The following is a 13,015-nucleotide window of genomic DNA, read 5'->3' on the forward strand; positions in this document are numbered from 1 at the left end:
AACAGAGATCTGAATAAATCTATAACTTGTGGGGATTTGAAACCCTCCCAAACAAAGTAAAGCCCAGGTACTAATGGCCTCACTAGAGAGCTCTATCAAACACTGAAAGAAGAATTAACACCAGTCCTCCAAACTCTTCCAAAAAATAACTGAAGAGGAAGGAACACTTCCTGGAGCCTCTACAATCTAGCATTATCCTGATACCAAAGCCAAATACTATAAGAAAACTACAGAGCAACATCCTATATGAATTCTGATGCAAACACCCTCAACGAAATTTAACAGCATAGAGAAAAGATTACACTAGATGACCAAATGAAACTTATCCCTGCAATGCAAGGTAGTTTGACACATGAAAATCAATTAATGTAAATACACCATATTAAAATAAAGAGGGAAAATGATCACCTTAACTGATGTAAGGAAAAAAGCATCTGACAAAATTTAATACTCTTCTTCATGATTAAAAAGATAAATAAATCTCAGCAACAAGAATGGAAGGAAATGTCATCCACCAAATAAAACCCACCCACAGTTAACATCATACTCAAGGCTGAATGAAAGACTCAAAGTTGTTGCCCCCTAAGATGAGGAACAAGACAAGTTTGCCTGCTTTCACCACATCTATCCAACATAGTACTGAAAGCTCGAGCCACAGCAGTCAATCAAGGAAAGAAGAGTCATTCAAATTGGAAAGGAAGAAGTAAAACACACCTGTTAAATGACATGTCTGTATATGTACAGAACAGTAGAGATGCCACAAAAAAAGTAGTCAGAGCTATTAACAAATTCAACAATGTTGCAGGACATAAAATCCACATATAAAAATTAGCTGCGTTCTACACAGTAATAATAAAGAATCTGAAAAAGATACTTTAAAAAAAATCAATTCCATTTAAAATGGCATTAAAAAGAATAATATTTAGGAATAAACATAACCAATAAGGTACAGTTCTTACATACTGAAAAGTACAAAACATTACTGAAAACTTAAGGAAAAAATAATAAAGACAAAGATATCCTATGTTCATGGGTTGAAATACAATACTGTTAAGATGACCACACTACCCAAGCCATCAACTGATTCAATGTAATCCCCATCAAAATACCAAGGAAGGAATTGGGATTGTGGCTCAGTGTTAGAGCGCTTGCCTAGTGTATGTGAGGCACTGGGTTCGAATCTCTGTACCATAAATATTTATATTTATATACATAAATAAACAAAATAAAAGTCCATCAACAACTAAAAAATATATTTTTAAAAAAATACCAGGGATGTTTCCTATAGAATTAGAAGAGACTAATCTGAAATTCATATGGCATCTCAAGGGACCCTAAATAGACAAGTATCTTAAAAACAAAAACCAGTGTTTGAAGACTCAACACTTCCTAATTTCAACACTTACAGCAAAGCTACAGTTATCAAAATGGTGCATACAGACCAACTGGAGAACAGAGAGCCTGAAATAACCTGACACAGCCAAATGACTTTGGTGACAATAGTGACAAAACCATCCAATGGGGAAAGGGAAACAATATTCTTTTCAAAAAATAGTGCTGGGCAAACTTCATGAATCCACATGCAAAAGAATGAAGTTGGGCCTTACCTTTTTTTGTTATTGTTGTTTATAAAAATGAACTCAAAATGAATCAAAGGCCTAGATACATAAAAGCTTCATGATAGTGGACTGGACTGTGATTTATTGGATACAGCAACAAATGATAAAATGGGTGAACTGAACTTCATCAAGATTAAAAACTTGTGAAAAGGACACTAGTCAATGAAAAGGCAACCTACAGAACAGGAGAAAATATTTGCAAATCATATATATAACAAGGAATTAATATGCAGAATATAAAACCAACTTCAACTCAACAACTACAAAAACCTCAATTAAATTAACATTTGAATTAACATTCCCCCAAAGAAGACACACAGAAGGCAAATGAGCATGTGAAAAGATGCTCAACATCAGGAATCATCAAGATAATTACATCAAAACCATAAGGAGATACCACCTCTTAGTCAACAGAGCAGCCATCATATAAAAAATAAAATAAAGAGCCTACCACCAATCAGCAAAGATGTGAAGAAAAACTGAACCCCTTGCACACTGCTGGTAGGAAGAGAAAATGGTGCAACTACTATGCCAAACAGTAAGGTGTTTTATCTAAAAATGAAACTTAGAATTACTATATGGCCCAGCAACTGCACTTTTAGGAGTATAACCAAAAGAACTGAAAAGAGATACTCCCGCAGATATGTGTAAACTGTCACCCATTGTATATGAAAACATTATTTACAATAGCCAAAAGGTAGAAACAACCAAATGCCCTTTGATGAATGATCGGATTAAAAAAAATTGGTACATACACATAAAGGAATACTGGCAGATACAATGCAAAGGGAATGAGATATGATAAAAAGAAAGAAATTAAATTCTGACACCCACTACAAGAATAAGCCTTGAAAACACTATGCTGAGTGAAATGAGCAAGCCACAAAACATTTTGCATGATTTCACTTGTAAGAGATATGCAGGACAACTGGGCACCTGTTGCACACCTGGAATCCGAGAGGCTGAGACAGGAGGACTGCAAGTCCAAAGCCAGCCTCAGCAATGGCAAGGCACTAAACAACTTAGTGAGATCCTGTCTCTAAATAAAATACAAAATGGGCTGGGGATGTGGCTCAGTGGTTGAGGGCCCATGAGTTCAATCCCTGGTACCCACCAACCCCACCCCCCACCCTCAAGAAAAGAAGAGATACGCAGGATCTCAAAACTCTCAGACAACAATAAGGAGAGAGATTACCAGGGGATTAGGGTTGGAGAGATGGATACAGAATTTCAGTTTAGAATGATGATTAAAAAAAAAAAAAAAAAAAAAACCTCTGGAGGTAATGGTGATAGTTACACAACAGTAGTGATTATACTCAATCAGGTATTTAAAAATGGTCAAAATAGTTCGTTTTATTGTGTGCCTTTTACCCCAATAATAAAAGGCCCCAAAGTAATTAATGTTATTTTTAAAAGAGAAAATATACGCAGGGAGAAATATAGACATGTAATTTGTATAGGCTTAGAAGAGCTATTCAATAGCAGATACATGGCCAGTGAGTGGAATTTTGGCAGAGATGGATACATTTGGCAAGTACTGGTCTAGTCCCTTTTCCAGGGAGGTCTGCAGATAGGAACATGAAGCCAAAGTTAAGCATTCTCTGAACTCTGAGATGGACGATCAACTCAGACACGTCAGTTCCTGCGCTTTCAACGAGGCACCACTGGCAATCTGGACAGAAAAACTGCTTTGTCCTGGGGGGCCTCTCCTGCCTGCCAGGTGGGCCTTAATACCCCTGAACTCCAAACCACCAAATAACAGGAGTACCTAACAGTCAAAAACAAAACCACATATCTCTATTACCACCACCAGACCCCAGCTCACTCAGATGACAACCATAGAGCAAATCCAACACTGAAATACGAGCACCTGGGTCTGTCAGGATGTAAAGTTAGAAAACAGCAGCAAACGACTCCAAAGCTCCGGGAATGGCTTAAAACAAAAAAGCCTGCTTTCTTGTTCATACTGCATGTTCCTCACAGGCTGGGCAGTGGCTCTACTCCACGAAGAACCGGGTTGACCAGGCTGCCAGTATCTGGAATGCTTGCAGACGCAGTGCGGAAGGAATGAGATATGGTAAACAATCTGCTAGCATTTGAAGAATCCCACCTAGAAGTGACATGCCACACTTCTGCTCAGACTTAACTGGCCAAAGCAAGTTAAACAGCCTGGTATGTTTCAAGGGGCCAGGAAAGTGCAACACTTTTACCCAGCAAGAAAAGACAAGAAGATTAGAACAGAGTCCTGATGACTTCTAAACTATGCCTAGAGAGTGTTCCATAAGCAGAAGACACTATTTAAATATTAGTTATTAAAAGAGTGTTTTAATATTATTAAAATATTATTAAATTTATTACTATTACTTTGCATTATCATCCCCACAACAGGTATTTATTAAGCATCTAATATCTGCTATGCACCACTCCAAAAGATGTGATAAAAAAAAATGGGTCATATGCAGTAGGGTGAAACAATGTGATGTGACAAACCGTGAAATGGCAAGTAAGTCCAGAAGCTGGAGGTGTCCCTAAGACAGCATGTGACCCTGCAGAGGAGGCAATGGTCAGGAAGACTTCTAGGGGCAGTGACGTTGGCCTTATCTATATAACTGCGAGATGGACACAGTCTGGGGCAGGACATACAGAAGCTTCCCAGGTGGAGGCAGGGATCTGAAGGTGCCTGTCTTTCAGAGGAGGAAAGAGTCCCATGCTCACTCCAAGAAAGCAACACAGCACAGCTCTTCCAACTGCTGGGGGACTCTCCCCATTCTACAGTCCAGCCCTGGAAGCCTTTCTTCAAAATCTTCTGACACACGTCTACCCTAAGGGCACTGACTGCGGCCATGGAAGGTGAGCTCCAGCAATGCCCCCAACACGCTGCTCAGGCTGTTGACACCACTAGGCTCCTGGCACTGGGCCACAGTGAATGACATACCAAGAGCACATCCTTCTGTGATGCCTCGTTACAATTGCTTAGTCCAAGGAAGGTCAAGAGGATGCCCAGGCTCCCTCTTCCCTGAGCGAAGCTGGCAGCGAGGGGAATGGGGAGACTTTTACGTCAGGTAAAGGGAGAGGTACGAAGAGGTCTTGTGTATGGGGGGCAAGGCTACATGGGGCCTGTGGACTTAACTACTCTATTAAAAAAAAATAAACCTCCCAAAAGGAAAAAAAAAATCCTGGACCACTTGTCAGGGGGTTAAAAAAAAAATGAGAGTTAAAAAGAAACAATGAATGAAGGCAGGGGTTGTGGTTGTAGAGCACTTGCCTAGCACGTGTGAGGCACCGGGTGGGATTCTCAGCACCGCATATAAATAAATGAATGAAATAAAGGTCCATCAACATCTAAAAAAAAAAAAAAAACAATAAGCCGGGCATGGTGGTGCACTCCTGTAATCCCAGCAACTCAGGAGGCTGAGGTAGGAGGATTGTGAGTTCAAAGCCATTCTCAGCAACTTAGCAAGGCATTTAGCAACTCGACACTGTCTCTAAATAAAATGGAGATGTGGCTCAGTGGTTCAGCACACCTTGGTTCAATCCCTAGTACAAAAATAAATAAACAATGATATTAAACATACCATTATTGTTCTTAACTTTCCTTTTTAAACTGCAAATGGAAAACAAAACAACATTTTACATTTTAAAAAATGTTCTTAGGGGTTTCAACATCAACTAAAAAAAAATTTTATCTCCCTTCCCCCCATTTAATATCCTTCAGAGTCACGGAGCTTTAAATAGATTTGGGGGAATGGGGAGTGGGAGGCAGTTAGCTCTTCTACCTCAAGGTTTTTAGGTATGATTTCTGAATTTTACACTTGGCAGTCCGTGCTTCTCCAGCGTGGGAGCTCAGTGACAGCCAGAGGGCTTCCAGGGCCACGCGTAGGGGAGGAGAGGGGAGTTTTTTTCCAAGAACTGTCCTTTCTAATTCTGTTTTTGTATTAAAATAAGTTTTAAAAAATGTATGCAGGAATAGAATACAAAATAGGCCTGACTTTGAAAGATAGAACTGAAGATTTATGAGGACATTCCTATGTAGGCAGCAGGAGCTGCTAGACCTGCAGGCCTCTGGGGCAGGCAGGAACTGGCTTCCACATTAGTTCAACAGAAAAATCTGAGCAGCTGTTACAGGATGTTCCAGCCCATCATAACTCATACTTCCACTCATTCGGCAATGACAGCCGTAAATCACCCTTTTTAAAAAATTTCAACAAATATTTAACACCTACTATATGCCCTGTCCTTCACCCATCAGCTGGATGACCATGATTTGGAGTTACCAGTCACTACCTGGAGAAAATCCTGGAGACTTCACCACAGAGGTGGAGGAGGTCTACAGCAGGCAAGTACTAAGATTGATGCCACAGACCCAGAGTGCCAGTGCAAGGCACTCTTCAGGTACAAAGGACCCTTTTCAAACAGAAGGTTAAAGATGGGGAGCTGCCCCCACTACTGTGCTGCTCTTCATGGGGGTTTGAGGACACTGCGGAAAGGATTCTTAAGAAAGCCAGCACCACTGGCAGGGATTTGATCCCAGGAATCTGTTGCCCACACACCTGGCAGCCTGGGCTGGCACAGGCCCGAGGACTCATACTTAGGGATTCCATATGCCATTCTTTAAATGTTCTATAGAAATGCAACAAAGAGAATAGACAGATATCGTTAGGTACACATCTTGGCAAAGTTTTAGAGTGTACTTGCCCTTTATAGTCAACACCTGCATCAGAAGTACTTTCTTTTTCTTTTTGCTCTTAGAAATCACCACTGTATAATGGTACAGTTGGACTTCTAAGGCATTCAACCTCCAATGAAAACACATTTTCAGGAATGCAATCTAGGAGACTATTATCTTCTAAGTAAGCAAGGCAAAAAAGGCAACTCTTTATTAAAAAAAAAAAAAAAAAAAGTTAATTTCTGCCACACAGGAGAGAAGCTCACCTTGGAGTGGCCTTCCTTCTGGGCCAACATGACCAACTTATACACAGTCCCCACCAACCCCAATCCAGTCACTCCACTGCGCATCCACGAGCACCTGCCTGGGTCATCTTGGTTTTCTAAGCAGACCAGATGGTGGTAGAGAATGGGCCTCTAGGACAACCCTCCACTTTCATCACACTAAAACAGTCTAGATGGTTTAGGTTCTGAGAGACAATAGTCATCATTTCAGTTTTCATGAGCCTTAGTACTAACCACAGTAAAAACTGCTTTCCCTCAGCCAATACAGCATAACAGAAGGGGAAACACCCTAGAAAATATTGGTATCAGTCCCACCTAGTGAAAACCAGCCACATTCCCTTTGCCAGATGTTAAATACATTATAAACAGAGAATTATTTAAGACAAACATGGAAAAAAAAAAAAAAACAACCACTGTGTGACTTCATCACAAGTCATAAAATATATAGTTTCCACTCTGGGACGTTTATTCCAAGTTCTTTTAAGGAAAATATTTTTCAAGAGAAAATTAATACATTAAATACACATCTACTAGCTGGGCACAGTGACACCTATGATCCCAGCGCCTCAGAAGGATGAGATAGGAGAATCACGAGTTCAAAGCCAGCCTCAGCAAAAGCAAAGTGCTAGGCAACTCAGTGAGACCCTGACTCTAAGTAAAATACAAAATAGGGCTGGGGATGTGGCTCAGTGGTTGAGTGTCCCCGAGTTCAATCCCCAGTACCAAACACACACACACACACACACACACACACACAAACACACACACACCCTACTCATTAACACTGTACAGTCACTAAAACTGAAAACTTTGTAAAGACTTCCTGTAAACTACTTCAAAAATCAGTACTGACAGTACTAAGGAAAGCAGAATTCTGGGGTGGGGGATGTAGCTCAGAGGTAGAGCACTTGTCTAGCACATGCCAGGCCCTAGGTTCAATCCCCAGCACCAAAAATTTAAAAAGCAGAATTCAAAGAGCAAGCAAACAAGATTCTGAAAAAATGACTCTTATTCCACAGGCCACTGCAAGATGGAAAGGATCCAGAAAATGAGGCACAGGGAGTACGGGAAGCAGAGCTGTGGCTCACCATTTTGCTGTCACGTCAGCTTATATCAACATGATGTTACTTACACAATACAAAAATCATGTAAAAGTCATTCCTGTGTAAAAGCTTTACAGATCTTATCATATTCCCAAAACGACAAATGTCAGTTTGACTTTACAGAGTATAAACCAAAATCCGGGCTGAACTGGCTGAATGGTACCACAATATATTTAAATAGCATGTTACACTCCACAGGTCCTTAAATCATCTCAGTGAGATGGCAAATAAGGCTGAGATTTCTATCCTCATTATTTCAGGGAAAGCTAGTGACCCAACCAGTTCCTGTGATGCCAGTGTCAAGGAACAGGCAGTAGTTCTAGAGCCAGAATCCTAGATGAACAACTCCCTAGGTTGATTCTGGGCAAACGGGCCAACTTATAGCCTTATCCGTAAAATGTAGATAATACAACCTACTTCACAAAACCACAGGGAGGATTAAATTGTAATCCCTAGCACAACATAACATAACTTTGAAAAGGCAAGGACAGTTTCCATTTCTTGAAAGAAAAGGGATAGTACTCCTCCCACCCCCAACCCCAAGGCTACCAAGGTCAGCAGGCTGCTGAGCTCTGGCAAAGGCAAAAGTGGCAAGGAGCTCCACTTGGGGGCCGGGTAGTAGGGGGGAACCACAGTGTCATGTTTTTGTTCTTCCACTATAACTAATAATGTGAGGCACTCAATGATCACCTGATAAAGGGACTAACCCAGGCAGCAAGTCCTCTGACAATTATGAAAAAAAGCCAAAGCATTAACTGTATGTTTGAACTTAAACTTTGGCCCTTGTACAACAAAACTCCATAGCATATTTTGCAGTTGCATTCAGGGCACGAGCATTTACTACCACAAAAGGTAAACTTTTCTAAGTGTTTACTTCAGCTGCATTTGCCAAACATGCCTCTAAATGGTCCGACTGCAAAATATTCACAAACCACTGCTCTTCAAAGACAAAAAGGAAATAAAATGGTCCCACCAATGTTTTCTTACCTCTATCCCAATACCAAGTAGCCTGAATCAATTCCACTTTGGTAAATAAAGCTAGAAGTATTTTATGAAACAAAACTAGATTTTGGAGGTAAAGATTCTAAACTATAACTCAGAGAGAGTAGCAAGGAGTAAAGGAAAATTCCTAAGAGCCATTCAAAACTAATACACTTGGATATTCGTTTTTCTAAACTTTTTCATTAATATATTCAAGCATAAATTTCTTTAAGTCACATATTATCTCATGGTTTTCTGTCCTATGTACCTGCTGAGATCAGAACTGCTGTGGTCTCTGAGAATTTAGCTCTGCTTGTCAGTAGCCTTACGAAAGAACAAGTAGCCTTTTAAATATAGGACTATTAAAGTGGCAAATCATTGTCCTGAGAAATCACACATGACTTCCCCTCTGTTACCAGCTTCTGGGGTTTTGGGCACAGATTTCAAGCCATAAAATCAGATGGGTTTTACTGCCTTAAGGGCAACACCAGAAAAATTCCCCTTTGCCCTTTCAACAGCATACTCCATGCATATGCATAACATTTAGCATCATTTCCTTCTCAAAGAGTGCAAAATGCAACCTGGAGCTAGAAAAGTGAAAAGAAGGAAAGTGACTTTCAGGACCTACCAGCCTCTCTGCTAAGGAACTGAGACTCAGGTCCAGTGAGCTGCACTGTTGTGAGTTTAGCAAGGGATCACACCCTTGCCTCTGCTAAATATTGTTTCTGTCACTCAACATAAAAGCACAAAGATTCAGTGGTCAGTCTATAAAAAGACCACAGCCCATGGAAGGTGAAATCACTGTCAGAGAACACTGAATCCAACACACTGATGGGGAGCAGAAACATAGAGGCTTCAAAGCGGTTTTCAGTACAAATGAGTATCCCCTCAATCACTTACTAACAGGTCTTCCTAAACTGCTCTGCTGCAACACCTTGCAGTTTTGTGCTTTCCAAGGGATGGAAATTATATTTACTGTATGAATGAGATTAAAACACACAGCATGCTAGGCTGAGCCATAGTCACTGTGCAGAAATGCTACTTTAGGCATTCATCACACTGCTTTATTCATAAGGCTGGGGGGACTGGGTAGAACCACACAAATTTAACATCTTGCAGTGCCTGAAATGTTCATTAAGTGCTCTTATCTGCAGTCACCTGCCTACCCTACGGAATCACTCTCAGCTAATTTAAATTAAAGAGACAATAATCTGCTCACATTTAAATTATGATGAACAGGAATATTTCCACAGGAAAAATCATCACATCTTAATTTGCACTGCCAATTAGGAGGTCTTCAGAAAAGAAAAAAAAAAAAAGAACATCTTACATATAGTAATTTACTCTAATTGGTGTATAATGGGTTGGATATAATTTGAGGATCACCCCCACATGGTAAATAGTTTAACATTTCAGAATTACCAAAAATTAGCCTCATTATCTGACAGTAAAATGTTCACTTCCAACTACACATTGTGGGACTTTCTGAATTTCCAAAGCTTAAAGTATGAATGTAAGTGATCAAAGTGCAAAGAACTTTCCAGCAGAACAACAAGTTTCAAGAGGGATACATGAAGATACATTTTCTAATGATGAAATTCACCAGAGTGCAAATCTCCTTCCAAAGGATTTTTTATTTATTTTTAAGTCCTGGAGAGGCCAAAACTTCTAGAAGCAGAGGCCAAATGGCACGCACACCCGCGTACACACACGTACACACACACACACACACACACACACAATAATCCTAACACTGGGCTCAGTCCTTAGCCTTCCTCATTGTTTTCCTGCTTTGAAAATCACCTCACTGGAGTCATTTCAAAAACAATACTCTCAAACCATCTATCAGATTTTTCTCAAACAACCACTTTTCAGACAGGCTTTCAGAAATTACTAAGTAGCCAAAGCAATCATTAGTGGCTCAGGGCCTTCAGTTGCCAGCAGACTCTGGCAGGTGACAGCAGTCCGGCAATGCCAGAGGTGCAACCTCTTCCTGAGGCCCCAGAGCCCAGGTGGAAGAAAGAGGTAAATGCCAGCCAGAAGTTCTGGTGGAAGCTGTAGAGTCCAGAGGTTCTCACAAAAGCAAGAAATTCTGCCTTGCACAAAACATCTCAGGTTCCCAACAGCAGCGGGTGGCTGCTTCCTTCCCTCTTAAAAATTGTCTAAAAAAGTTGTTAATGCTTATCTCTGAATAAAAATGTATGTTCATTTTCACTTAAAGTTGGAGCTTTTATAGAATAGAGTTCATTTAAAAGTTTAATTTAAAAGTAATGAAAAGCTCTTTGAAAAAGGTAATATATATTAAAAACCCTAAAATCTCGTTCACATTCCCACTACTCACTGAAACGTTTGAAAAACACTCAAGTATTTGTTAATAGGTTTTAAAGACCAGATAGATAGGCCCATAATGCGTAATTGGAGTCGTGCTGAGTACACGATCTGGGATCTTGCAGTAGTTTTTTAACTTGGACTAATGACGTTGCCATTTCCCCCAAGTGGTTACAAACTACTTGAAAACATTTACAAAAAGTTCTAGAACAAACCCGCGAACAATTCCTTTTAAACTCCATTACCTAAATTAGGCTAAAGCTGACTCCCGCTTGTTTTTTAGAAAATTCTCATTTCTTAAACTTCCTCATCTCTGTGCCAATTCCTCTAGGAAGGCGGGTGGTGCACCAAAACAAGCCCCCTCGCCCCACCAGGTCTCGGGAGCGCAGCTAACACAGGCGCTCCGCCCCCGCTACCTCCCTGTCCGCACTTCCTTGGACAAGAGTCCACACCTGGGGCCCGTGGCCCTTCTGTGGCCCTTCTACGACCCCGGGGCCACCAGGGACCGCCCCCTATACTTAGGTGGCACAGCCCGGCCCCACCCTGCACACCTGCAGGGCACGCCAGCTCCAAGATTTGTAGAATGGAACGCGCCCGATCCACAGAACCATGGCCAAGGGCCACGTTTCCATTCCGAGGCCAGGGGCAGGGCCGGGGTGCAAAAGAAAAAGCAATCCACGGGGCGACCGGGCTGCGGCCGGTGGCCAGACCCTCACCTGGGAGCGAGTCGCCAATTCCATCTTCCTTACGTGGCTCCAGCCTCCTCGTAGCACGCGGCCACTAGAGCCTGGTAGCCACGGGCGCAGCGCACCAAGACCGCCCCCAGGCCGCGCAGCTGGCGCGCTCGGCCAGGCGCTCGGGCGGGCCCGGGGATATGCGCACTCGGCGCCCGGGACAGGGGGAGCTCGCCGCACCGCCCACTCGGCGCCACGTCCCTAGGCCTCTAGTCTCTGGGCACTGACCCGACTTCGCGACCTGTGAACTTTACTTCGCAGGTGGTGCAAGACTGAGCTGTCCCTGAGCGCGACCAGAGCCGGATTCCGGTCGGTTCGCGTCTTGCTCCCCCCTGCAGCGGAGGGAGGGAGTGGAGCGGTCCAGCCAGGTTTCGCGCGGGAGAAATGAGAAGAGGCAGTCCCGGCACAGCCTCCAGCTGGCGTTGCTACTCGCTCTGCAAGTTCCTAGGGTTTCTTCCAGCTTGTGCTCTGGAGCGAGAACCTCTGCTGCAATCCACGTCTCTGATCCAAAAAAGAATTTTAGGGCGGCTACAGAGCTTGTTTTGTTTTGTTGTTGTTGTAAAGGGGCGGAGTCTGCCGTCTCCTAGAACGTTTGCTACTGGATTCACTTTTAAAACGGGCAACCCAAGCCCCCAGTTATTTTCCAAACCTCTAATAGGACCTGCAAACCCTCCTGGAATTTAGTCGGCCATTGTACACTAGGCCTCCACCCCTACTATATAGGGTTCCGGACTAGCATCTACCATGCCATGTTCTGTTGGAGTTTATTGTCTGGGAGACAGTTACCAACACAATGACATAAATAAATGTACTAATAATACCAATAAGTAATAAAGTAACTTTGTTAATTTGATAATGTAATTAATGTTAGTCTGATCACAGCTAATTAATGATATATGTAATAGCGATGGTGCATATAAATGTAAATTTGGAGCAATGACAGATACCATGAGGAAGAAAGAAAGTGGTTTTATAGTGACTTAAAACGGAGAAAATTTGGCAGAAGTCAGGGAAGACTTCTTAGAGCTAGGGTAGGAAGAGTAGAGAATTAAATGAGTGAGAGGCCTTCTGAAAGGCCTGAAGCAGGAAAATGAAATCTTGAAATTGTGTGCAAGCCTGTTTAGCACTACAGTCTTGAGTCCTTGTGGAATAGCCTGCATGCATAGGGCCTTCTGCAGCCCCTCTCAGGAGCTTGGGATCTGTTGTTCATCTTGTCTTTGTTGAAATAATGCTTGGAACTGGCCAAACATTTACTCAAGCTTGAAGAGAAAACTTTTGGGAATGATCCTTTCTTTCTTCC

General features: G+C 42.0%; 1 protein-coding gene across 2 annotated transcripts in view; it reads right to left on the minus strand.

Moving 5' to 3' along the window:
- The window catches only part of Cdca7l (cell division cycle associated 7 like), a 44,503-nt gene extending 32,712 nt beyond the window's left edge, over nucleotides 1–11,791 (minus strand). For both annotated transcript variants that reach the window (XM_076863331.2, XM_076863322.2), the window contains exon 1: nucleotides 11,698–11,791. In XM_076863331.2, coding sequence (XP_076719446.2) covers nucleotides 11,698–11,721 — 24 coding nt within the window. In that variant the 5' untranslated portion in view covers nucleotides 11,722–11,791. The remainder of the gene's footprint in view (nucleotides 1–11,697) is intronic.
- Between the last annotated feature and the right edge of the window lie 1,224 nt (nucleotides 11,792–13,015).

This window comes from Callospermophilus lateralis, chromosome 1, assembly GCF_048772815.1.
Source record: "Callospermophilus lateralis isolate mCalLat2 chromosome 1, mCalLat2.hap1, whole genome shotgun sequence".
Taxonomy (NCBI): Eukaryota; Metazoa; Chordata; class Mammalia; order Rodentia; family Sciuridae; genus Callospermophilus; species Callospermophilus lateralis.